Below are 26,284 nucleotides of genomic sequence, written 5' to 3'. Positions count from 1 at the left end.
TCAAGGCAAAGGGTGACTACTTTGAAGAATCTCTCAAATATAAAATATATTTTGATTTGTTTAACACTTTTTTGGTTATTACGTGATTCCAGAATATGTGTTATGTCATACTTTAGATGTCTTCACTATTATTATACAATGTATAAAATAGTACAAATAAAGTAAAACCTTTGAATGAGTAGGCGTGTCCAAACATTTGACTGCTACTGTATTCCTGAGTCAAAAGTTATGGTTAATACCGTGATTTAATATTACAAAAAATAATCATATTGACTTGAGAGTATATAATGTGGTGTTTTAGTTAAGTGAGCAGTGAGTCTGTGTCTGGCTGAGAGCACCATGATCTTGTTGTCCCTGGTCAAAGGGCTCCTCTCTCTGCAGGCAGAGGCAGAGAGAGATAGGGCTGGTTAAAGTTTAACCCTGCAGGCTCATAAAGCAGCTGCGGGACAGTGAACCTTTGGAGTTTGATATGATGTGATGACAGAATCACCCCAGTGACACGTTGCTAAATTCCCCAGAATGAAGGACTGAGTCTTCCGGGTGTTGATCTCTGGAATTGCTCAGGTAAGCTTTGCTCCCTAACTCTTCCTTGCTGTGTGTCTGCTGCTTTGGAGTCTTGTAAAAAAAAAAAAAAAACTCCCCTTGGAGATCTGCTCTCTTAGCACTGGGGATGTTTTTCATGTGACAGATCTAACTGATCACCTGTGGTCAAATGTTGTGTTGGGTGACTCGTATGGTTCTGAGGACACGGTCAAGGTAAGAAAGCAGAGGGAGAGGGAGGCACGGTTAGATGGTTTCATGTAGATGTTTGGAAACAACTTTGATTCAAACAGTGGCGTGTCATTTTCTGTTAATCGTGTTGATGTTGAAGGTGTCACATGTGTGACATGCCTGGCGGGGAAAAGCCACGTTTGAAATGGTCAGTTTAATTCAGTCGTTTATACTTTTGTAGCCGGTCTATCATTTTTATTTGTCAATTGTTGATTCTATGACAGTAAGGGCATAGTGTTCACAGTAGGGGGCTTACAGTTTCAGATAAGACAAACTGATTAACAGTAGCTCTTTCAACTGAAATGTAATCCTATTAAATACACCTACCACTACCTACCACATACATACCGTAAGGTATGGTATGTAGGCCAGATGCCAATGAACATATGGAACCTTAGTCATAGCTCCATTTTAACTTCGAGGTCCAGTGGAAAAAACACATAACCCAGTAAACATTAAAGGGGCTTTTCTCAAAAGGAAAGATAATTCATAAAACGTGTGACTAAAGACTCCAAAAGGGATATAAGTCTGAACTATTTGATATCATTTGTATTATAAATCTTTTCGGACTAATTTTTCCAGCAGCAGCAGCGGCCAACCCAGTGGCCTTCAGCCCTGTGTGTATTTAGCCTCAGTCAACAAAGCTCCTAAAAGCAGGTACTGATCACTGCCAGATAAGCCTCCGTCTAGTTATCTTGTTTACGCAAACGGTAACCAGGCTATCGTGAAGAGAGCCCCAGACAGAGTGAGAATAAGAGAAAGAGAGAGAGTGTAATGGAGTTCTGTAGTATTATGTTCACTCAGGGCCTACCCTCATAACAACGCCTTCTCTCCAAGCCACCCAGAACAGAAATAGAACATAAAGACCGTTTTCCTCCCCAGGTGTTTACCTAGGCTTAAAGTGGCACCCGCGTAACCCAATACCTCATATTTGACAGTAGAGATTCATTGAGGGTGTTTCTTGGTCAGGGAATAGAAGAGTGATGTTGCCATGGCTGGCTGCCTACGCTAATGTTCTGCTAGCGAATGATTAGGCAATAACTCATCTCTCTAGACACAGGCCTGGAGAGTATCATAATGGCAGCTAATACTGAATTCACAGATGAAAATACATGACCTGGGTCCCAGTATTGTTACTGATGACATTGTGAACAAACAATCTGAAATCTGAAATGAGAGAGTGAAACCATATCACCTCTGGCTTGACTGTCYGTGAAGGATGGTGCTCGACCCGAGAGCAGGTCTACTCCAGTATTTCATATTTTGCCTGGTGTCTTGACATTTACAACAAAGCCTTCCAGACAGCCGTTGAGGAGAGTGATGAGGAGTGAACTGTGAAAACAAAGCCATCTGTGGGCTTGTGTGTGTTGGCAGAATTCACTTTCTTAAAGGAGAGATTGGTTTGACTGTATTTGGAAACATTTCAAGGTGAAAAAGACAGTGTYTGCATGATATCATAATTTCCGTCATGATTGGCACTTGAGAACGTTTGAAGATCGTTTGAGTGGCCGTCACCCCTCACGTACCCTTTGACCCCTTCTGAGTGGAGCCTTGTCGTCACTAGCAGGCCTCTCTTTGATCCATATGTGTAGAAAGAAACAGAGACAGGCCTCTCAATCAGGATGGAAATGATTGCAACACTCAGAGTTGCCTGTTTACTGTATCGTCCTGATAATTTAATCAACCTCTTACCAACAAAAGAGGATTATCTTGAAGTAGCCTATAGTGTGCTAGTGTTGGGCGTCTTGTGATTGGCCATTGAAAATCAAAAGGCTTGATTAAGAGACCCTTATTCAAAGCTGTTGCATAAATACTTCATGTATGTCTTATGTAACAGTACATGAGAGAGTGGGGTGGAATAGATTGAGACAAAAGTGGCCTCAGTGGTGGTCTGCTGTTCCTGTGGTTGGCTGAGTTTCGTTAATAATTACATAGCTGTCCTTGACAGGGAACTGAATGAAATAGGCTTCTCTCTACATGTCGTCATGACATGGAGCAATGGCATTAGTGCATAACAACTGAGTACATGTTGGAGGTGCTATTCAGCCAAAATCATACCTGATCATTCTGTAAAGGTAATCATTCTGTAAAGGTTACCATTCTGTAAAGGTAATCATTCTGTAAAGGTTACCATTCTGTAAAGGTAATCATTCTGTAAAGGCAATCATTCTGTAAAGGCTAAATTGTACTTATGAGCAAATGTATCTCACAATACAGAGCACAATTGTCTTGCTATAAGTGTGATACATTACTGAAGGTCTGAACCAGTTCAAGAGATTATGCCTAAAAAGTGAAAATAGTAACAAAAGAAGGCTTAGGCACGGTAACAGTGTGATTTGGTGACCTATTGAGCTCCAGTTCAGTCAGGTAACTGTATGGGTTGTTCAGCGATGTCACTGATGTGTTCTGAATTGTGATTTAATTTCAGTGAGCACCCCTAATTTTGCTGATTTATTGCTGACAATCGCTCTCAATGGAATCTAATCAAAAATCCGGGGATGGACTGACGGGCATGCAGAAAGAGGTGTCGCTGCGTGCACTCATTCAGCGCACAGGATATCAATTATTGCAGGTAGGAACCAGACCCCAATCATTTAGGCCTTTCACCCAGTATATGGCCAATGCACAGTGTTGGATACTATCACATGGCCCCCGCACAAAAGTCATCCTTCTTTATGGAGTTTGTGTGCAATGAAGTGGGGCTCTGATAAAATCCAACGCCTATCCATCAGTTTCAAACCTATTTTCGCTTGGCCTCGATCATGACAAGTGATAATGGGGCACCACCCTGTGGTGGAAGAGACAAACGACTGGATCCCTTTGGCCGTTATTGCTGCAGTCTGGCCCCTGGCAATTTCATTTGATTGGTGATTCTACAGCTCATACTTTATTGCTATGCGGATTGTCTGAGCAATTTGTGCACAACTACAAGATCATACCAAATGAAGATATCAGGGAGATTTCTATATGAATGCTCCAATCTCTCATTCGGAATGAAACCTGCATTACAAAAGGGCTTTGAAGTGGTAGGAAATCCTTACAAACCCTGTGCTACTGGTTACTCATTCCAGTTGTGTCCACAGGAGAATGGTCAGAGGAGGTACGGCGGGCCCCCTCCAGGCTGGGAAGGCCCTCCCCCAGAGAGGGGCAGTGAGATCTTTGTGGGGAAGCTACCCAGGGACCTCTTCGAGGATGAGCTGGTCCCCCTCTGTGAGAAAGTAAGAGATGTTTGCCGACTTAAAACGGTTGCCAAAGTGTAACCTGTTGTATGTCCTTGTTTTCAAAATAAATCCCCTTTCTATWCACAGTTTGGGAAGATCTATGAGGTCCGGATGATGATGGACTTCAACGGCAATAATAGAGGATATGCATTTGTTACCTTCACCACCAAAAATGAAGCTAAGACCGCCATGAAACAGCTCAATAACTATGAAATCAGGTAAACAATCACATGACACAATGAAATGAAATGGAGAAAAAGCCCTGTGAAGCCTAATGGTCAGCTACCAGAAACATATGCCTGAGTCATGGAAAACTCATTGCAGGACTACGAACACTCTCTTCATCAGCATGCAGCAACAATATCGGATTTCATTGTGTACATTGTTGACAAACTAAATCAATCTTCCCATTCAATTCAATCTGTTTCCTCTCCAGGAACGGAAGACTCCTAGGAGTGTGTGCCAGTGTGGACAACTGTCGTCTGTTTGTYGGGGGAATCCCCAAATCCAAGAAGAGAGAGGAGATCCTGATGGAGATGAAGAAAGTGACAGATGGGGTGTTGGAGGTGATTGTTTACCCCAGTGCTGCGGACAAGACCAAGAACAGGGGCTTCGCCTTTGTGGAGTACGACAGTCACCGTGCTGCAGCCATGGCCAGGAGGAAACTACTGCCAGGTACTGGGCCCTTATTTTATACTATTAACAGTCATAGTACTGAGAATCGCAGTCAGTCTAAAAACAGCATCATTGTAACATAATCCTATGGAAGGATATAGTATATCATATTGGATGATAACTTTGAGACTTTTGACTATGAAAACCAATTTGGGTCTTATGACTTTGGGTGGGCTGATTGGCTGAAATGTTGAACTTCCTGATCTTCTTCCCCAGGGAGGATCCAGCTGTGGGGACACGCCATCGCTGTGGACTGGGCGGAGCCTGAAGTGGAAGTGGACGAGGACACCATGGCAACGGTGAAGATTCTCTATGTGAGGAACTTGATGCTGGCTACTACAGAAGAGACCATCGAGAAGGAGTTCAACAGCATCAAACCAGGCAGGTTCAGTTACAGTACAGCCGGATAGTGTGTCACGTTTGGGTTCAACAATGAGTTTCTGTACGTGACCGTGTGTTGTAATGGGGTTGATAAGCGGATGTATGTTAACGATCCACAGGTGCTGTAGAGAGAGTGAAGAAGATCAGAGACTACGCCTTTGTCCATTTCACCCAGAGAGAGGACGCGATAAGCGCCATGGACGCAGTGAACGGAAAGGTATAATCTCTAACACTTTCTCTCTCGCGGGCCTCTCTCTCGCACCGGTCTATCCCAGGACATGTAATGTTATGACGACACGTGCTTCTATCTAAAGTGACTCCCAGTTAACCATACACGCAATATCAATACATGCAACTCATGTGGGAATCAAACTCACATCAGAATCAGGCTCCAGCCACTCAGCCACCAGAACCAAGCAATATCACACAACAATGCACGATCCAGCCACACAACAATGCACGATCCAGCCACACAACCATCCTCTACACTGAACAGTTACTAAATGTCAACTCCTCCCCTAGCTGGTGGATGGCTCTCCCGTGGAGGTGACCCTGGCCAAGCCGGTGGATAAGGACAACTATGTGCGCTACACCCGAGGTACAGGTGGCCGAGGTGGGGCCCTGCTCCAGGGGGAGTACACCTACACACTGGGCCAGGTGTATGATCCCTCAGCAGCCTACCTGGGTGCCCCAGTGTTCTACGCCCCACAGGCATATGCTGCTATTCCTAATCAGTTCCGCTTCCCCAGTGCCAAGGGGCATGTGGGTGGCCGTGGCCTGGTGCGCACACCCTCGGTTAGAGGTGGGTACCCTCTCTCTGCTTCCTCTCCACAGACAATCAGTGAGACACAAATATATATGGCAATTTATCTACCAATCTTTGTCTTTGAGTACCTGACTTGATCAATGGTATCTGCTATAATCACTTGAGAGATCCAAATCCAACCAGCCTCGATGGGTAGATTCCAACATCAGCACTTCACTGAAAGATTAAACTGAAATGACTTGTCTAAATTGCAATGAATGGTTTTAATCACAGCATGTTCTAAAATACTTCATTCAAATGTTAAACAAGGCTGGAACCAAATACACATTTTGCAATGATAGTATATTTTCTTTCATTTATGTCTATGTTTGATCTCATAATAGAGATAAGTTACCCATTTTCATGCATTTAGCACTGTGCTGTACTGCTTTATTTATAGTAGAAAGAGATTTGGGATGTCTGACTCATTTAAAATGTGCTCTCCATGGCTGCATATTACAGTCTAGTATGACAAGTGCGATCATTCAATTAAGTTGGATTTGGGGGGAATTGAACATGTTGAAAATGGAATCATTGAAATGAATGACGACCCCAAAAAATAATCAAAATAACGCCACAGCTTTAAGCGGTGAAAATGAGAATCGCTGTACTGTGCCGGCCTGGATGACACCATAATCAGTGTTTACATCGTCTTGATGGCCCCCAGGTGATTTCTGGTGATTTTGATTGGATTTAATGCCTTCTTGCATTCCTAGAAATTTACATGAATGTACCTGTAGGGGCAGCGGGGGTGCGCGGAATGGGTGGTCGCGGATACCTTGCCTACGCAGGTGTAGGCCGAGGCTGTGCCACCTACCAACTAAAGACAGACAAGCACCCCGACGACAAGCTCTTTGACCTGCTGCCGGGCATGGAGCTCACGCCCATGAACCCTGTGTCTATGAAGCCTCCCGGTATCAAACATGCGCCACAGGTACACACCTCCTGGATGAGGCAATGCATGAGAACTGCATGATGAGGAACAAACACACACGCACCCACACACTTACTTATTAGCCCTAAATAAGGTATTCAGAATTCTGCTCACTCAATAATTGAATGATGCAGAAAAACAATGTCATATCATTGATTGATCTATGGATATGTATCGATTCGTATACTATCTTCCAGATCTTGGAGGATGTGTGCCAGAAGAACAACTGGGGGCAGCCAGTTTACCAGCTTCACTCTGCCATCGGACTTGATCAAAGGCAACTGTTCCTCTACAAAGTCACCATTCCGGCTCTGGCCACCCAATACCCTAATGTGTAAGAAACACAGCCATACTTTGGCGTCTACTGTACACATCAGTTATATTTTCAGTAGTGGCTTCCTATATCGAAGGACCCCTTTGGATAAAATAACCTTTAAAAGAAGTTCACTTTTCTTTTCTTTTTACCAAATCTGTATTTTGGATGTAAATGGCATGTTACAGAAGTGCCCAAACACCTTCTTTGCGATTCGACTTGGTTTTGATAAACGTAATCCACCAGCAATAAAACTATTCGTGCTCGTTAAGAAGTTGCAAGGGCACAGATAAAACATGAACAAAGATTCCAAAAACACCCAAACATTGTCATTTTGGAAACGGCAACGCTCTCAGTATAGCGATYCAGGTCTTTAGATGTCGTACACATGTGATTTTGTCATTCCCAACTTTATCCGAAACGTTATATTCCATGTCAGACATGTGGTGCGTGCGACTCGAGCGATACTTCTTCCGTGTAGCTCGCGCATGCGCACACGTAAAGGTAGGCTCTAGCTCCTGGGGGGGCGACTCCAGTCCGCTAGGGCCTGATTGGTGTCACACTTTTTCTCCATCCCTAGCAAACYCAGCTGGTTAATCAGATTGCGTTCTAAACTGAATATCATGATTAGGTGATTATTGGAGTCAGGTGTGTAAAACTGGAGCTGGGGAAAAACTGTGACACCAAATCAGGCCGTCGAAGGACTGGAATTGCCCACCCCTGCTATAGCTCGAGTCACACAACATGGAAAAAACGTTGTGGATAAAGATTGTAATGACACAACTCATGAATAAGCATGAGGAAGTCTATCGCTAGTGTGGTCAATTTCTAAAGCCAAGTGAAATCGCAAAAAGAGCAAGTGTCTGGGCTCTTCTATTACATACCATTTACATACATACAACATCAACTTCTTTAACCMTCTCTCCCTTCTTTCCTCCAGGCATCCGTTCACCCCAGCCAAGCTGTGTACAGCTGTGGATGAGGCCAAGGTTCATGCTGCGGAGCATGCCCTGCAGACCCTGGGGCTGCAGACAGAGGGCGCTGAGGCCTCCTCTGCAGCAGTAGCTGCATTCCCAGGTATGTTGTAATTTATTTATTATTTACCTTTATTTAACAAGCCAAGTCAGTTAAGAACAAATTCTTATTTACAATGACGGCCTAGGAACAGTGGGATAACTGCCTTGTTCAGGGGCAGAACGACCAATTTTTACCTTGTCAGCTCGGGGATTCCATCTAGCAACCTTTCGGTTACAGGCCCAACACTCTAACCACTAGGCTACCTGCCTCCCACAAAGGTCAATAAGATGAACCATCATCCAACCCTCTCTCTAGAGTAGGTCGCTAGCCTAGAACCACATAATGGTATACACTACATATACTAACCAAACCAAAAGGCTATCCGGCCTTCGCCGTGGAGATGGTTATGGAGTGTTCTAAGTTCTAGTGCCATCCTGGAACCTCATTAATGACATATTCTGGCAAGTGCTAGTTTGTGATAGGTTCTAGAAAAAAACGTATCATACAGACACAATAACAGCAAGATATGAGATTAAACTACTTAAATGTACGTCATTTCTCCTGATCTGCAGGTTACACAATAGCGAACACCTCAGCCTCAGTAGCTGCCTCCCAGCTCAAACAGGCTGTCACCCTGGGCCAGGACCTGACAGCATACGCTACCTACGAGGGCTATCCGGCCTTCGCCGTGGCAACCCGTGGAGACGGTTATGGAGTGTTCTAAGTTCTAGGGCCATCCTGGAACCTCGTCTCAGTCACCAGCATTCTTTCTTAGTATATACATTCTCAGTCTGTGTAAAACTTATGTAGTATCCATTATGTCAATTTCATTTGATTGTGTTGATCTATTTAGTGGTAGAGGACCACAATTAGATGTTGTAGAGTTAGCAAATTGTCAGAAGTAGATTGCTTATGATGTATTTTATCATTATTTTGACGGCCAATTCTTTTTTTCCCAAATCATCTTTTTTTATGACACAGCTGCTGGTTCATAGTGACGGACTAGTGACTTCCTTTGACCCAATAGAGGTTGTAGTGTCCCTTTCAAGTTTGTTCAATTGTCCCTAAAAGTCTTTATATTTCCTCATAAATCATTGATAGAAGTAGAGTTTGCAAATGTCAGGGATACCATTTCTGCCATAGTTTCAATGGTGACCTTTACTTTCTACCTAAATCTGCTGCAGGTGCCTTTTGATGTTGTTGCACAGTTGTACATTGTTAAACTGAAAACACTGGCGTAGTTCAGCCACTTTTGATGGTGAGATGTGTGGAAAAGGGGGTTTCTTTCTGCTATTTGTGTCTCAGTATTTACAGATGCATACAGAGAATTTGTTTCCCTCTCTTTTCCGATGTTATAGTGTGCAGAAAATGAAAACCATCCACAAGCTGTGAAGCTGAACTGCCTATTTTAATATTTTAAGGTTTTGTTGTCTATGGAAGTCTGTGCAAACGTGTCTGTTTTAGCCATGGGATATTTATTGTAAAAAAATGTCTTTACATTGGAGTGTTAGCTATGGACGATCATCTTGAACAGAGATCGACGTCATTCTGTTTTGCTTATTCCCCTTATTACCTTACACCCGACCTAGGCTTGTGAACATGGACATTGGAAGTGTTAACACACTTATCAGGGCARGAAACGACACTGATAAATATGATAATGCCTAAGCAGTGACAGTATTAAAGTGTGTATAGCACTTAGAACGTATTTTTATACCAGAAATCCAACACTATTTGTATAGTTATATTGTTTTTGGATATTTCAAATTCTCTGTGCCTCAATAATTTCTCTGAAATCCCATAAAAGCAAATGATAAAGGGTTGAAATYAATGCAAATCTGAAATTTAAGGAGAAATGGGTACATTTTTGTGAAACTACATGTGGTACTGCTTGGGTAATTAGAACGTGTCATGAACTGCAATTGCCCATGATGAATAAACCAGCTGCATTTTGAGAACTGCTTTCTTCACTTTATTACAACTCTTTCTTTCTACATATAACTAAGAAATGTGTCACAATACTTCAAATCATTTCATTCTATAAAAGAATTAGGACTGCACATAATTACATGTGAATAAACTGATCATAAACAAATTATCTTAACTTCCATGGAAGATGAAATATAGACTAGCAATGAAGCTGCTCTCATTCAAAATCACACGTATTTTCCCCTCACACCTTGTAGAGTGTAGTCCCCATTCGGCACATGGGCTTTTTGCACGTCAACCCAAAGGCCGGTTTTGTTTTGAAGCATGGGTCTTGTTTAATGCTTTAGTACTGTACGTGCATTGTATTACATTGAAATAGAGAACATACAATCTTTATCATATCAGGGCCACTAGAAGTGTACATCGTCTGCCTTATTTCCACTGCTGGTCTTGTCGTATTCAAATGATCAGTGGTTAGTAATTATACGTTATTTTGGAGACTCTGAAGACACCCGACACACCCTCATACGCCATGATCACAGTCTCTAGGAATCCCTTCCGCTGTTTGTAGTGTCCAAAGTGTCGGATCCTGTAGGAGCCAGCTTGGGCTGACAGAGGGATGTGCCACTCAATGGTAGCATTGCTCTCCGCTCCATTCTTCACCCAGTGAAACCTATTGGGAAAGGAGACGAGAGGAGAGGAGAGGAGAGAGAAAAGAAAACAAGAACACGGGGGACATGAGGGGTCAGCGTCACCCTCCATTCACACCCTCCATTGAAACCCTCCCCCCCACCTCCACCCCTGATGTCGTCAGGATTATGTTGATTGAGCTGTTCAAAGAGACTGTGACCTCGTTACTGTCACACAGATATATCAGGCTTTAGACTCATCATGACCACACCATGGAGGTCAGTGGACCAATGCTGACCCCATTGAACGGGGGTTGAATCTAACCCTAATTGGGCTATACAAGCTCTAAAGACCACCCCCAACCAATCATCCTGCCCAACCTACCAATGCTCCTCTCAAAAATACATGTTATGCTTTCAATTAACGTCGCAGCCGAACTCTGCCAATGAACGACCTACTCGGCCATCAATAATCTGAGTCAATTAAAATACACTGTCTACATCCTCATGATTCCTTTAGACGCATCTTGTGCGTCATTGTGAACCTGGATTTGAGCCTGTGTTTAAAGGGATACTGCGAGATTACCCAGAGCCAGATGAACTGGTGGATACCATTTTTATGTCTCTGAGTGCAGTATGAAGGAAGTTAGTGGTAGTTTTGTGAGACAACTAAGCCAACGCTAACTAGCATTAGCTCAATGACTGGAAGTCTACAGGTACAGTAGCAATGCCAGCGTACCAGTAGACATCCAGTCGTTGCGCTAACGCTAGTCAGCATTGGCTCGGAAACTACCGCTAACTTCCTTCATACTGCACGAGTTCATCTGACTGGGTAAGTAGAATAATGTCTTAAAATGCCAGAATCTCACAATATCCCTTTAATAGCAGCCTGTGTGTTAAGCTGTGGTGATAATCAGATACAAGGTGCTGACTCAGCACAACATTATCAACGAGTGGTCCTTGAACGATAAGGCCCGATGTGAATAATGCCCAATGAGCATTCTGTGCTTGTCAGATAAAATAATCAAACTGAACAGGTAGTTTTCCAGGTGCCGCTAATTATTACAGCGGCCATTAAAATGATATCAAGCTCTAACAAAATGGATTATGTCTGATAGAGTGTTTATGAAATAAGAAATTTGAATGAACAGTGCTCTACCTTGTCTCCCAAGATGCATCTGTGTGAACGACGTCCCAGTATGCTGTGCTGTTATGATACTTTTCCACAGTGACAAAAGTCTTGTCCCTCTAAAATGACATGGTATCAGTGATGTGCTACATACTATACAACCAAGGTATCTAAAGAAGCATAATGCCATCAATGATACTAGTTAAGTGTAAGATTGCGGCCTCACCATATCTCCTGAGTGTCTTGGATTCCCTGCAACAAATGTGACTGAAGCAACATCCCCCTACAGGAATACATTAACATCCCTTGAACTGCATTCATATGCTGAGGAGATTCAATATTGATGTTGTAAACAAGTTAAAAAAAACATCAGCTCATAGCATTTTGACCAAGTCAGACTTACAACCGTGTACTCTGGGTCCACTTGCTCTAAAACCTCTCCAAACGTGGTGTTGATTGGCTTTTTGTCTACAGCCGCAGCAGGAAGCAAGCTGAACAGCTGACTGTCCTTGAAGAACGGGGGCTCAGGACCCTTGGGCAGCTCCTGCTCTTTACCCTGTGAGCATAGGAGAAGTTGAAATGCAGTCAGCTGGAAAAAGACATTCACTGTAACAGGAGCCGGTACATGTACTGTACAGTATGTGGTCCTCACCTCTGCAATGGCCTTGGCCAGGCCCCTAAACTTCTGAATGTATGCAGAAAGTGTATGAGGCCCGTAGATGGTGGAAGCTCCTTCATAACGCTGGATCTGTAGAAAACAATACTCATCAGTGACTATGGGCCCTTTAGTGATCAGATCAGATCAGGAGCAGTGATTTGATATCACTCAAAATCGCTTGTTCTCTCGTACCTGGTACTCCTCATAGGTGGTGATGTAATGAGTGTAGATGTTGCACAGGCCAGCGACGACCACCTCTGCGTTACTGAATGTTCCCTGGGCCTCCAGTTCCTGATCAACAAACACATACACAAGCATCATGTAATTCACAACAATGGGGCTGAAGTGGAGTAGGTCGAGAGCTTCAAGTTCCTCGGTGTCCACATCACTAAGGATTTAACATGGTCCAAACACACCAACACAATTGTGAAGAGGGTACGACAACGCCTCTCCCCCTCAGGAGGCTGAAAAGATTTGGCAAGGGCACTCCGATCTTTAGGACCTCTATAACAGGCGGTGTCAGAGCACGGCCCTAAAAATTGTCAAAGACTCCAGCCATCCAAGTCATAAACTGTTCTGTCTGCTACCGCATGGCACGCAGTACCAACAGGACCCTGAACAGCTTATACCCCCAAGCCATAAGACTATTAAATAGTAAGTTAAATAGTTAACCAAATAGATACTCGGACTATCTCCATTGATCCTTTTTGCACTAACTTTTTGGACTCATCAGTGTCACATACACTGCTGCTACTGTTTACCAGTGGAGGCTCCTCAGAGGAGCAAGGGGAGGACCATCCTCCTCGGTGATTTTAATACAAATTAAAATGATTAAAAACATTTAAAAAGTTATCCTTTTTAGATAAAACTATAGTAAATATATTCACGTCACCAAATAATTGACTAAAACACACTGTTTTGCAATGGTATACAGTAGCCTCAACAGCACTCTGTAGCGTAGCACCATGGTGTAGCCAGAGGACAGCTAGCTTCCGTCCTCCTCTGGGTACATTGGCTTCAATACAAAACCTAGGAGACACATTGTTCTCAGCCCATTCCATAGACTTACACAGTAATTATGACAACTTCCAGAGGACGTCCTCCAACCTATCAGAGCTCTTGCAGCATGAACTGACATGTTGTCCACCCAATCAAAGTATCAGAAAATGAATCTAGTACAGAAAGCATAAGCTACAGCCAGTAGCTGTAGCTAAAAGCTGAAATAAATCATTCTCTCTACTATTATTCTGACATTTGAAGTGGGAAGTTTACATACACCTTAGCCAAATACATTTAAACTCAGTTCTTCACAATTCCTGACATTTAATCTGAGTAAAAATTCCCTGTCTTAGGTCAGTTAGGATCACCACTTTATTTTAAGAATGTGAAATGTCAGAATAATAGTAGAGAATGATTTATTTCAGCTTTTATTTCATTCATCACATTCCCAGTGGGTCAGAAGTTTACATACACTCAATTAGTATTTGGTAGCATTGCCTTTAAATTTCGAGTAGCCTTCCATAAGTTGGGTGCATTTTGGCCCATTCCTCCTGACAGAGCTGGTGTAACTGAGTCAGGTTTGTAGTCCTCCTTGCTCGCACACGCTTTTTCAGTTCTGCCCACACATTTTCTATAGGATTGAGGTCAGGGCTTTGTGATGGCCACTCCAATACCTTGACTTTGTTGTCCTTAAGCCATTTTGCCACAACTTTGGAAGTATGCTTGGAGTCATTGTCCATTTGAAAGACCCATTTGTGACCAAGCTTTAACTTCCTGACTGATATCTTGAGATGTTGCTTCAATATATCCATATCATTTTGCTTCCTCATGAAGCCATCTTTGTGAAGTGCACCAGTACCTCCTGCAGCAACGCACCCCCACAACATGATGCTGCCAACCCCGTGCTTCACGGTTGGGATGGTGTTTTTCGGCTTGCAAGCCTCCCCCTTTTTCCTCCAAACATAACAATGGTCATTATGACCAAACTGTTCTATTTTTGTTTCATCAGACAGAGGACATTTCTCCAAAAAGTACGATCTTAGTCCCCATGTGCAGTTGCAAACCATAGTCTGGCTTTTTTATGGCGGTTTTGGGGCAGTGGCTTCTTCCTTGCTGAGCGGCCTTTCAGGTTATGTCGATATAGGACTCGTTTTACTGTGGATATAGATACTTTTGTAATTGTTTCCTCCAGCATCTTCACAAGGTCCTTTGCTGTTGTTCTGGGATTGATTTGCATTTTTCGCACCAAAGTACGTTCATCTCTAGGAGACAGAACGCGTCTCCTTCCTGAGAGGTATGACAACTGCGTGGTCCCATGGTGTTTATACTTGCATACTATTGTTTGTACAGATGAACGTGGTACCTTCAGGCATTTGGAAATTACTCCCAAGGATGAACCAGACTTGTAGAGGTCTCCAATTTTTTTTGATTTCTTTTGATTTTCCCATGATGTCAAGCAAAGATGCACTGAGTTTGAAGGTAGGCCTTGAAATACATCCACAGGTACACCTCCAATTAACTCAAATTATGTCAATTAGCCTATCAGAAGCTTCTAAAGCCATGACATCATTTTCTGGAATTTTCCAAGCTGTTTAAAGGCACAGTCAACTTAGTGTATGTAAACTTCTGACCCACTGGAATTGTGATACAGTGAATTATAAGTGAAATAATCTGTCTGTAAACAATTGTTGAAAGAATTATGTGTCATGCACAAAGTAGATGTCCTAACCGACTTGCCAAAAGTATAGTTTGTTAACAAGAAATTTGTGAAGTGGTTGAAAAACGAGTTTTAATGACTCCAACCTAAGTGTATGTAAACTTCCGACTTCAACTGTGTGTTGCAAACTTTCATTCATATGCTAGGTTGTAGAAACCGCATGATTGGGTATAGGGAAAATTAGAGTATCATGTAGTAGCCTAAACCTATCGATGTTACATTGAGCTGGGTGAATGGAATATGAATGACAGTCATCCAATATGCTGCATTAGAAGAAGAAGAAATATTGGCCTCCCAAATCTTGAACGGCACCGTCCACCCATGCTGTTTACTATCCATTATTTTATTCCTAGTTACAGTGCATTCAGAAACGTATTTAGATCCCTTGACTTCTTCCACTCTGTTACTTATTCTAAAATTGATTACATTTCCCAACCCCTCATCAATCTACACAAAATACCCCATAATGACAAAGCAAAAAAATGAAATATAACATTTACATAAGTATTCAGACCCTTTAACTCAGTACTTTGTTGAAGCCCCTTTGGAAGCAATTACAGCCTTGAGTCTTTTTGGGATGATGCTACAAGCTTGGCACACTTGTATTTGGAGAGTTTCTCCCATGCTTTTCTGCAGATCTTCTCAAGCTCTGTCAGGCTGGATGGGGAGTGTCGCTGCACAGCTATTTCCAGGTCTCTCCAGAGATGTTCAATCGGGTTCAAGTCCGGGGTCTGGCTGGGCCACTCAAGGACATTCAGAGACTAGTCCCGAAGCCACTCCTGCATTGTCTTGGRTGTGTGCTTAGGGTCGTTGTCCTGTTAGAAGGTGAACCGTCACCCCAGTCTGAGGTCCTGAGCGCTCTGGAGCAGGTTTCATCAAGGATCTCTCTGTACTTTGCTCCCTCGATCCTGACTAGTCTCCCAGTCCCTGCCACTGAAAAACATCCCCACAGCATGATGCTGCCACGATCATGCTTCACCGTAGGGATGGTGCCAGGTTTCCCCCAGACGTGACACTTGGCATTCAGGCCAAAGAATTCAATCTTGGTTTCTTCAGACCAGAGAATCTTTTTTCTCATGGTCTGAGAGTGTTTTTGGCTAACACCAAGCGGGCTGTCATGTGCCTTTTACTGAAGAGTCGCTTCCGTCTGGCCACTCTACCATAAAGGCCTGATTGGTGGAGTGCTGCAGAGATGGTAGTCCTTCTGGAGGTTATCCCATCTCCACAGAGGAACTCTGGAGCTCTGTCAGAGTGACCATCGGGTTCTTGGTCACCTCCGTGACCAAGGCACTTCTCCCCCAATTGCTCAGTTTTTCCGGGCGGCCAGCTCTAGGAAGAGGCTTGGTGGTTCCAAACTTCTTCCATTTAAGAATGATGGAGTCCAATATGTCCTTGGGGACCTTCAATGCTGCAGACATTTTTTGGTACCCTTCCCCAGATCTGTGCCTTGACACAATCCTGTCTCGGAGCTCTACAGACAATTCCTTTGACTTCCTGGCTTGGTTTTTGCTCTTACGTGCACTGTCAACTGTGGGACCTTATATATAGACAGGTGTGTGCCTTTCCAATCATTTGAATTCACCACAGGTGGACTCCAATCAAGTTGTAGAAACATCTCAAGGATGATCAATGGAAACAGGATGCATCTGAGCTCAATTTCGAGTCTCATAGCTAAGGGTCTGAATACTTATGTAAATAAGGTATTTCTGTTTTTTATTTTTAATGCATTTGCAAAAACCTGTTATCCCTTTGTCAGTGTGTAGACTGATGAAGGAAAAAAATATGTAATACATTTTAGAATAAGGCTGTAACGTAATTTTTTMGGGGAAAAAGTCAAGGGGTCTGAATACTTTCTGAATGCACTGTATATGTACACACCCACCTCAATTACCCCGTACCCCTGCACATGGACCAGGTACTGGTACCCATATAGCCAAGTTATTGTCACTCAGTGTTGTCTTTTATTACATGTTTTACTTTTCTATTATTTCTCTATTTTCTTTCTCTCTGCATTGTTGGGGAGGGCCTTAAGTAAGCAATTCACTGTCAGTCCAAACCTGTTGTATACGAACCATGTGATTTGATAAAATGTGATTTGTATGACATACATTCAAATTTAAAACATAAAGAATGCTAAAAGAATATTTGCCTTAATAAGTGGGTGTGCGTGCATGTGGTGTGCATGTGCCTACATTTGTATGTGTGTGATATTTGATTCTCACCTGCTTGACTGCCTCTCTTATCCTCCTTCCTGACATCGTGCTGCAACACATGGGTAAACAGAATTCAATCAATGTCTTTTAACACGTCAGCTAAACAAACACTGCGGACTGTCTGTTTTGTGTTGTGTGTTCTCACTAAAGGTTGATTTGCATTGTTCTTCCAATGTGTGCCTGAATGCGTGACCAGCAACCCCAGAGTCACAACCTGTTCCATCTCAAGTCCAACTCTAACTCATTGTTGCTTAATCACATTTTCCATGACAGTATTGTGAGGAAAATCTAATTAGGGTCCATTAGGGTAAAAAAATAAAAAAAATAAAAACTACAGACTGTAGTGGAAACTCACGTCATTTCTCCAGGGATAGCCACGATGGCCACAGGTCCTATGGTGATCATCTGAACGTCCACAATGCTTGGGTGCCAGGGGAGGGGCCAGGTCATCTAAGGCAGAGAACAGCACGGTTACAGTCACATTACACTGATGGTGACATCATGTACAGTATACTGACACACAGCTCTGGCTATGGAAACACAATTTGCCTACTGTAACGACGCAGTTCAAGCCCATGGAAAGTCTCTGGCCGCACTTGGACCGCAATGGAAAAAGAGAACAGTGCCCACCTCTCCAGTGCTAAAGAGAATAGGTTTGGGTTGGTGGCAGTCCTGAGTCTCATTGGAGGGAGCTCCAAGCAGTGCATCTCTAATTCCGTCCCAAAATGGGTCACCCTCAACAGCTCCTGGATACATACAGCATGTACATTTCAGAACAATTCGGTACATTGAGGAGTGATTATCTACGTGAAAATTATCTTAATATAGTACAATAATATACACTGAGTGTTCAAAACATTTGGAACACCTTCCAAATATTGAGTTGCACCTCAATAACGTCGGGGCATGGACTCTACAAGGTGTCGAAAGCGTTCCACAGGGATGCTGGCCCAATGCTTCCCACAGTCGTGTCAAGTTGGCTGGATGTCCTTTGGGTGGTGGACCATTCTTGATACACACGGAAAACTGTTGAGCGTGAAAAACCCAGTAGTGTTGCAGTTCTTGACACTCAAACTGCACTTAAATACCAATACCAAAACCAAATACCAATCTACACTGATTGAAGTGGATTTAACAAGTGACATCAATAAGGGATCATAGCATTCACCTGGATTTACCTGGTCAGTCTATGTCATGGAAAGAGCATGTGTTACTAATGTTTTGTACACTCAGTGTATAATGGACATTAAAAAGCAGAGAAAGGTTTCTAACCTTGTGTGAAATTGAGGTCGCCTCCTCCGTCTGTAGTCCCTGCGGCGAAGCTGTGTCCCAGGGCTGGTTTACAGGTTCTGCCCTGATTGTGAGAGACAAGCGTCAGAATCACAAAATTCAATACATACTGTATCAAAATGAACTGGGTCAAACTTCTGCAGTTATAATAATTATAATAATAATGAGGTGGGTGCTTATATTTGTCCTATTTCATACATGTACAAGTGTGTATTAATACGCATGTGTGAATTGAAAATGTGTTTTTTTGCACATCCCAAATCTTCCTGAGACACCCTCAGAGAGTGGGGTCACGGCCAGTGCCTGCCATAATCAACGGCGACCCTGGAGCAATTAGGATTAAGTGTCTTGCTCAAGGGCACATCGGCATATTTTTCAGTTATATCACACTGCAGTCGACATCAGGGAATAATATTATCCTTAATACTTCCAGCATTATCTCTGATGTTGATAAAGCAAGGCACCATAAAAGTCAATGCCTAGAACATCCTCTTAGTGTTTCAAGATAAAGAGTGAGGCAGAGGTGAGAAGTTGAATCGAGGGCATTCTTTGTTACTTGCGACACACTTTTTGGTTTGGCTCCCTGTGTGCTCTTACAGGTCCAGAGGTTAGGTTGAGAATTAAGGTTAGGGTTTCTCACTGTGTGTGTAGAGTTTAGCTGGACGGTCACGTCAGTCATATTCACCCACTGATGGGCTGCATGGAGGGGCCCACGAACCTCCTGTCTGGCCTTACCATACAGATCCTTCAGGGGGCAGACAACAATATAACAGGCATTTACAGTTTAGTCATTTAGCAGATACTCTTATCCAGAGCTACTTACAGGGTAATTAGCATTAAGTGCCTTGCTCAAGGGCACATCAACAGATGTTTCGCCTAGTCTGCTCGGGGATTCGAACCAGCAACCTTTCGGTTACTGGCCAACGATCTTGACCCTTAGGTTACCTAGATATGGATCATCAACTCAACTAATCTCTTGATGGAGAAGATAAACATCTATCCACGTAATTGGTTTCTCAGCGAGGCAAAGTTGTTTCACAGGTCATGGACTTAAAATGGGCATATCACTCATAGTGACCGGTAAGATGTCTTACCTTTGCCCTTTTGAAAATGTTCTCTCCTATGATCTTGGTGTTGTTGAACATGTCAGATCCTGCCGGACCCAGCGCAACACACATTTTTAGCTGGAAAACATCACACAAGAGGTGGTGTACATAGGTTGGAGCGGTAGTGTTTTTTTGCTATGGATTCTATGCGAACATAAACTTTGAATTTGCACAGAACGTAAACATGCTGATGCTGTTCAGTAAACATCTGCTACAGTATTCCATGGAGTACTCCTATTGTTTTGTGTCTGCCGTACACACCCCTCCGATGGGACAGGAGCTGTTGAGGTAATCACAGGGGAGTCCAGTGTTGGCACAGAATGGCCCTCTGATGTTTGGGCTGGCGTCTCCCAGGTTAGAAGAGGCAAAGGCTGCCACAAACGGCCCCTGGAACAAGACAGTGTCACACATACAAATGGAGTACGGCGTCCTTCACATACAGTACCAGTCAAAACTTTGGACACACCTACTCATTCAAGTTTGGTTTTTTTGTGACTATTTTCTACATTGTAGAAAAATAATGAAGACATCAAAACTATGAAATAATCACATATGGAATCATGTAGTAACCAAATAATTGTTAAACAAATAAAAAGTAGCCACCCTTTGCACACTCTTGACATTCTCTCAATCAGCTTCACCTGGAATGCTTTTCCAACAGTCTTGAAGGAGTTCCCACATATGCTGAGCACTTGTTGGCTGCTTTTCCTTTCACTCTGTGGTCCAACTCATCCCAAACCATCTCAATTGGGTTGAGGTCAGGTGATTGTGGAGGCCAGGTCATCTGATGCAGCACTCCATCACTCGGTCAAATAACCCTTACACAGCCTGGAAGTGTGTTGGGTCAATTTCCTGTTGCATCCCCACATCGTCACACCTCCTCCTCCATGCTTCACGGTGGGAACCACACATGCGGAGATCTTCCGTTCACCTACTCTGCGTCTCACAACGACACGGCGGTTGGAACCAAAATTCTCCAATTTGGACTCCAGACAAATTTCCACCGGTCTAATGTCCATTGCTCGTGTTTCTTGGCCCAAGCAAGTCTCTTCTTCGTATTGGTGTCCTTTAGTAGTGGTTCCTTTGCAGCAATTCGACCATAAAGGCCTGATTCACGCAGTCTCCTCTGAACAGTTGATGTTGAGATGTGTCTGTTACTTGAACTCTGTGAAGCATTTATTTGGGCTGCATTTTCTGAGGCTGGTAACTTATCCTCTGCAGCAGAGGTAACTTTGGGTTTTCCTTTCCTGTGGCAGTCCTCATGAGAGCCAGTTTCATCATAGCGCTTGATGGATTTTGCGACTGCACTTGAAGAAACTTTCAAAGTTCTTGAAATTTTCCGGATTGACTGACCTTCATTCGTCTTGAAGTAATGATGGACTGTCATTTCTCTTTGCTTATTTGAGCTGTTTTTGCCATAATATCGACTTGGTCTTTTACCAAATAGGGCTATCTTCTGTATACCACCCCTACCTTTTCAAAACACAACTGATTGGTTCAAACGCATTAAGGAAAGAAATTCCACAAATTAACAAGACACACCTTTTAATTGAAATGCATTCCAGGTGACTACCTCATGAAGCTGGTTGAAAGAACGCCAAGAGTGTGAAAAGCTGTCATCAAGGCAAAGGGTGGCTACTTTGAAGAATCTAAAATATATTTTGATTTGTTTAACACTTTTTTGGTTACTACATGATTCCATAATATTTGTTATTTCATAGTGTTGATGTCTTCACTATTATTTTACAATGTAGAAAATAGTAAAAATAAATGAGTAGGTGTGTCCAAACTTTTGCCTGGTACTCTATATATTCCATATATTACACAATGTAATATACGTAATATATTTCATATACATATTTATTTTGTTTTCATGTCCCATGAATGTAAGTTCCAAAATCACTTTATTAATCAATACTTAAAATGTTCCCAGCTCTAATGAACTCATACCCCAATTTAGCTTATCAAAGCCAAGTTTTGCATATGTAAGCAGTCTGAAAGTTTTGATTTTGTTAAAGAAAGAAATCAAAGCTCAGCTCTCGAGTGATTGTGGAGAGCTAGGTTTAATCAACTTGCATAACGGAGAACTGCATTAACATGATTTAATTACAGAAGTTAAGTTTATTACACATTCAGCCCAAAAGTGCAGAAAAATAACATTTAGATTGGCTCTATTTATTTGTTCCACACAGGCTCTCAACAGACTCGAGTCACTCTCCCAACACACACATTCAATCATTCTGTAGTTGCAATGGGGAAACGGCCAACAGCCACCACGTCTCTATTATACTAAATATGAAAATGTTGATTGGACAAGGATAATGAAACCTCACCTCTCCAGGCAAGAAGCCAATGTTTTTCTCCTGCTCCAGTAGGTAAGAGGCATAGCCCATGTTATCACTGCTGACCATCTGATTGGTGTAGTTCATACTGACAGCATGGACAGCGAACCAGCTGAAAGTGACAGTGCCATATGTCAATGGGTCTGATAAATGTGAACCAACGGGTCAGAGGGCCTCAGAGACATCTCACTGCCAGTCTCATAAGTCATTATAGCCAGATTTTGACACCAACAGGCCACAGGTTGGTTTTGTATGATGCACATAAGAGGTGGAAACGTGTTTCCTTTTACCTGAGCATGCCCATACCATCTCCATCCAGGTCTGTGAACTTCAGAAGTGTGACCTGCTTGTCTGTGTTGGATTTATARCTGTAAAAGGTTGTATGATTGAGAGTCTACAATACAAACCAATTTCTGAAACATTCACTAATATGAACAAGCCTGGTCTACAAGCTATATCCTGTATTTATACTTTGTGAGCTACAGTATAAAAAAAATGGTACAAACATACTTGTTCCTCTCCTCTGCAGGGTTGTTGAGGTAGGAGTGAGGACTTCTGTTTAGGTTGCTCTCCTCGAGCTCTCCTTTGCTCATGTAGATTCTCCCAGGTTTTATATTCCTGTGTGCTATAGCAATGCTCTAAGTGGACACATAAGGTTTTATTGTCAAACCGCAAACTCCAACAGCATTTTCACTAGTTCATCCATTTTATTGTATTAGAATACCATATATAGCGAAGTAATGCAACTCAAGTACTGTAATGCATAAAACGTGATCAATATTGTCAACTTGAGGCAGTACGATATATGGACTTATATATTGCAGTCAGGAGTGACATAGGGACAGGCACCTTGACAATTCCATTGACGATGGCTTTGATGGAGGGTTTGATGTAACCTTTACTAGTGATCATGAAGAGGGTGTATTGGAAGTACCCACCCAGACCAGAGTGTGTGTGGGTGCCGCTCAGAATCACGTTGTCCTGTCTGTACAGGTTACCATATTTCACCTCAAGTTCCTTCAGCACCTAAAACACATTGCATTGGATGAGACAACACTGACTACTAATTCAAACGTATGCATTTTTTGAGTGTGTTTTATAGTGCATTTGCATTCTCCATTTCCGTCAGCCTCCTCCTTGATTCTGAAAGCGAATAGAGCTTAACGTGTGTGTGTGTAGTTCGGTACACTGTAGCTCACCTCCAGCCGTAGCCTCTGAGAGACCATGCCGATGTCAGCTGTCACAAACACCACCCTCTTGCTCCCATTATCCACAATAAAGGCCCTGCTGAAGAGGCGTGTGTGGATACCCGCAGCAGTCTGCTCCAAGTTCGCATAGCCCATCTGGAATGAAGATATACCATTAACTTCCCTGGTTTATGGCATTGTAAGTGCAAACTGTAAACAACTAAAAACGAGGACTCCTTATCATAGATCTCATCTCATTGTCTCATCATAAATGCTATTACAGATTCTTATCAGGTATTTCTCAATGTGGGTGGGTCAATCTCAGCCACATCTCCATGACAATGATTTGTGAGCATACAAGAGACGCCACTAGTGTAATGCAAGAAGCATGCATGACTTTTTATGAAATAGTCAAGAAAATACAAAAATAAATAAAACTTCAGTTCCGGGGTCCTGAAGGACCGTTGCCACTCACCAGGGGGACATCCCCAGGGGGTCCTGTGCAGTCTGCTCTGCCCACCCCTATGAGGTATGGGTTCTCATGTGGTCCTGCAGTAGGACTTACTGTAGGCTCTGGTTCCTCTGTAGTCAAAAAACATGACACATCAGTTGTTCATACCATCAAAAATAAACACATGTTTCTGAATTAGACTTTTATAAATAAAAGGAATGTAGATTTCATTTTTGGCAGTCATGTGGTCAAGGAACGTTTACTCGTATTCGTAAATAAACAACATGATAAACCCCTGCTATCTCGCACTAAAATAACAAACTGCCCACATGCGCAAAAGCAGACAAGCGGACATGAACTCTTACGCAATCGGTCTTCCCAGTGGACGGCCATGACTGAGATGAGCCCCACAGATACTGCGGTCATGACCACAAACAGGACCATGAGGGTAACTTCGAGGGTGCTCAGGCCACAGCACACCGTTTTCCCCCGAGCCATGGCCCAACGCTAAGCATAACAGACATTGTGGTAAGAATGTTAATAGAGGCACTTCTTAGAAATGTGAGAAGTGCTTCATGAACGAAAGTCATTCAGCTTAAAGCTTGACAGAAGCACACTAATGATACGCTTGTATTAGAAAATTATAGCAAATAGAAGAAAGAAACGGTTATTGAAAAACGTAATAAAATCTGTTAATGCTGCATCATTTCATTCCGTTTTTTGCATGGATTTATTTTGCAACTGGACAGAAAAGTTGAAACTGTCTAAGTTGACAATATTCCCCAAGCAATCACAACTGTTGAAGCTCCAATTCTTTTAAACATTGAATGACATTCCAAGATAACAACAGTCAATAGCAGAATCTTTTCTAGTTCACTGCAGAATGACACGTCATAGCACACCACGAGAGCATAACGGGTGTTTGTCATGGAGTAGAAAATGCCATTACCCGTACATAAGAATCACATTTCAACGTAGCAAAGCAACATGGTAAAAGCATGTCATACTCACATATTGTTTACACGCTCCTTGAGCGAAGGATCAATATCTTCAGGAGAAAAAGACAACACAAATGGAATTGTGTCTAACAGACCGACAAGGTTATAGTGTACAGTCCTGGAACTAAGGTAACATGACTTGACTGATATTTTTTTTACAGCCTGTATTGAAAACAACCCATTCGTACAATAAAATACATCTCAGCCTTGTCCAAGGGTGGCTTTGTTACATAACTATTAGATATAACTTAGAAGTATTTTTCACTCCAAAGGTCATAGATGCATATGGTTGATTACATTGTGAAATAATATACACGTGACCAAACTGAGCAGAGAAAGATCACTTCTTCAGTACATACATACAACAATCACAGATTAAGTGTGCTACATAGGATTTATTTCCTATCGGATACATTTTTCCCATGGTTTCACCACAATCAGCTCTTCTCATTGGGTGGTTAACAGGACAGTTCTGAGGTATACATTTCATTTGAGGAGAGGGGCATTTGGGTCAGTCTTCATCAGTAAGCAATTTCCTATCGGATACCTTTTTCCCATGGTTACACCACAATCAGCTCTTCTTTTTGGGTGGTTAACAGGACAGTTCTGAGGTATACATTTCATTTGAGGAGAGGGGCATTTGGGTCAGTCTTCATCAGTAAGCAGGGACATTGTCATGACCCCTCAATAAAACCTCACTGTGTTAACCTCTCTCTCCATCACACTGACCTACAATTTGGTCAAAGGACAGCCCACACAATGCAGCTATTTGGCATAATAGGCAAGAAATTACATGACATAGAGAGTCTAATATTCCCCTAACAGAGAAAAACACAAGCAATAATCAATGTAATAAATAAATCAATAGAAAATAAGAAATTAGTCAGAATTTATTTTTTCAAACATGATTGCCTTGGAAAGACACTGAATGGATTCAAAGAATTACATGATTCTTTACATTCAGAAACAAGGAGAAAATGTAATGGAGTCATAATTGTTCAAGTGTGTGCGTGCTATATTGGTGATCAGCATCAGGATAATTCAAGCATCGTCCTATCTGTTCCAGTCTAAACACTGATGTATAACTTTAAAACGGTCATTCAATTCAACATGAATACATTAGTGAGGACACTGCTACACTTACTATACAATCATAACAAGAAAGGCACTGAGGAACATTGTTACTAATTCTTATCTCCTTTTCACTCTCTTTTGTCTCCCAACTGTAGAAATCTAAAGCATTAATTTGAAAAATAAATCTGTTATATCAGACTAGTCTCATAGACTAGACGTAACATAGTAAATGTAKATCTGGGACACTGAAATTAGTGGTTAGTTAAGGAAAAATGAAAGGAGGGTGCTTGGTCGGGGTGGATGGATGGGCTTTTAACGTGAACATATAGCATTGGGTGTTTTAGTCTCATCACGGACAACTTTAGCATTCTAGCTAATTAGCAACTTTGCAAGTACTTACTACTTTTAGCTACTTTGCAATTACTTAGCATGTTAGCTAACCTTT

General features: G+C 42.4%; 2 protein-coding genes across 5 annotated transcripts; one reads left to right on the top strand and one right to left on the bottom strand.

The window, feature by feature from the left end:
* Nucleotides 1–446: 446 nt before the first annotated feature.
* Nucleotides 447–8,968, top strand: a1cf (apobec1 complementation factor). 4 transcript variants are annotated; one of them, XM_023993136.2, is made up of 12 exons: nucleotides 447–564; nucleotides 3,200–3,343; nucleotides 3,855–3,989; nucleotides 4,080–4,210; nucleotides 4,429–4,667; nucleotides 4,884–5,048; nucleotides 5,168–5,265; nucleotides 5,571–5,850; nucleotides 6,594–6,787; nucleotides 6,985–7,121; nucleotides 8,041–8,177; nucleotides 8,690–8,968. In XM_023993136.2, exons 2-12 carry the CDS (start codon nucleotides 3,245–3,247, stop codon nucleotides 8,839–8,841), a joined length of 1,767 nt encoding a protein of 588 aa, XP_023848904.1. In that variant the 5' UTR covers nucleotides 447–564; nucleotides 3,200–3,244; the 3' UTR covers nucleotides 8,842–8,968. The 4 variants fall into 4 exon arrangements, with proteins under 4 accessions (XP_023848904.1, XP_023848902.1, XP_023848905.1 ...); XM_023993134.2 differs by having other exon boundaries at nucleotides 6,570–6,787; XM_023993135.2 differs by lacking the exon at nucleotides 447–564 and adding an exon at nucleotides 667–756 and having other exon boundaries at nucleotides 6,570–6,787.
* A 1,094-nt stretch (nucleotides 8,969–10,062) lies between these two features.
* Nucleotides 10,063–25,022, bottom strand: asah2 (N-acylsphingosine amidohydrolase 2). Its single transcript, XM_023993133.2, has 21 exons — nucleotides 24,779–25,022; nucleotides 24,133–24,274; nucleotides 23,792–23,898; nucleotides 23,329–23,472; nucleotides 22,979–23,155; nucleotides 22,640–22,767; nucleotides 22,420–22,497; nucleotides 22,121–22,241; nucleotides 20,049–20,174; nucleotides 19,776–19,865; nucleotides 19,322–19,426; nucleotides 18,664–18,745; nucleotides 18,022–18,137; nucleotides 17,747–17,841; nucleotides 17,401–17,440; nucleotides 12,655–12,753; nucleotides 12,457–12,552; nucleotides 12,208–12,360; nucleotides 12,031–12,087; nucleotides 11,835–11,923; nucleotides 10,063–10,719 (listed from the first exon to the last, which is right to left on the bottom strand). Exons 2-21 carry the CDS (start codon nucleotides 24,263–24,265, stop codon nucleotides 10,521–10,523), a joined length of 2,235 nt encoding a protein of 744 aa, XP_023848901.1. The 5' UTR covers nucleotides 24,266–24,274; nucleotides 24,779–25,022; the 3' UTR covers nucleotides 10,063–10,520.
* Nucleotides 25,023–26,284: the final 1,262 nt, after the last annotated feature.

The sequence above is a fragment of the Salvelinus sp. IW2-2015 genome, linkage group LG8 (genome assembly GCF_002910315.2).
Source record: "Salvelinus sp. IW2-2015 linkage group LG8, ASM291031v2, whole genome shotgun sequence".
Lineage (NCBI taxonomy): Eukaryota > Metazoa > Chordata > Actinopteri > Salmoniformes > Salmonidae > Salvelinus > Salvelinus sp. IW2-2015.
Note: the sequence above shows the minus strand (reverse complement) of the source record. Positions and strands in the feature narration are given on the sequence as shown.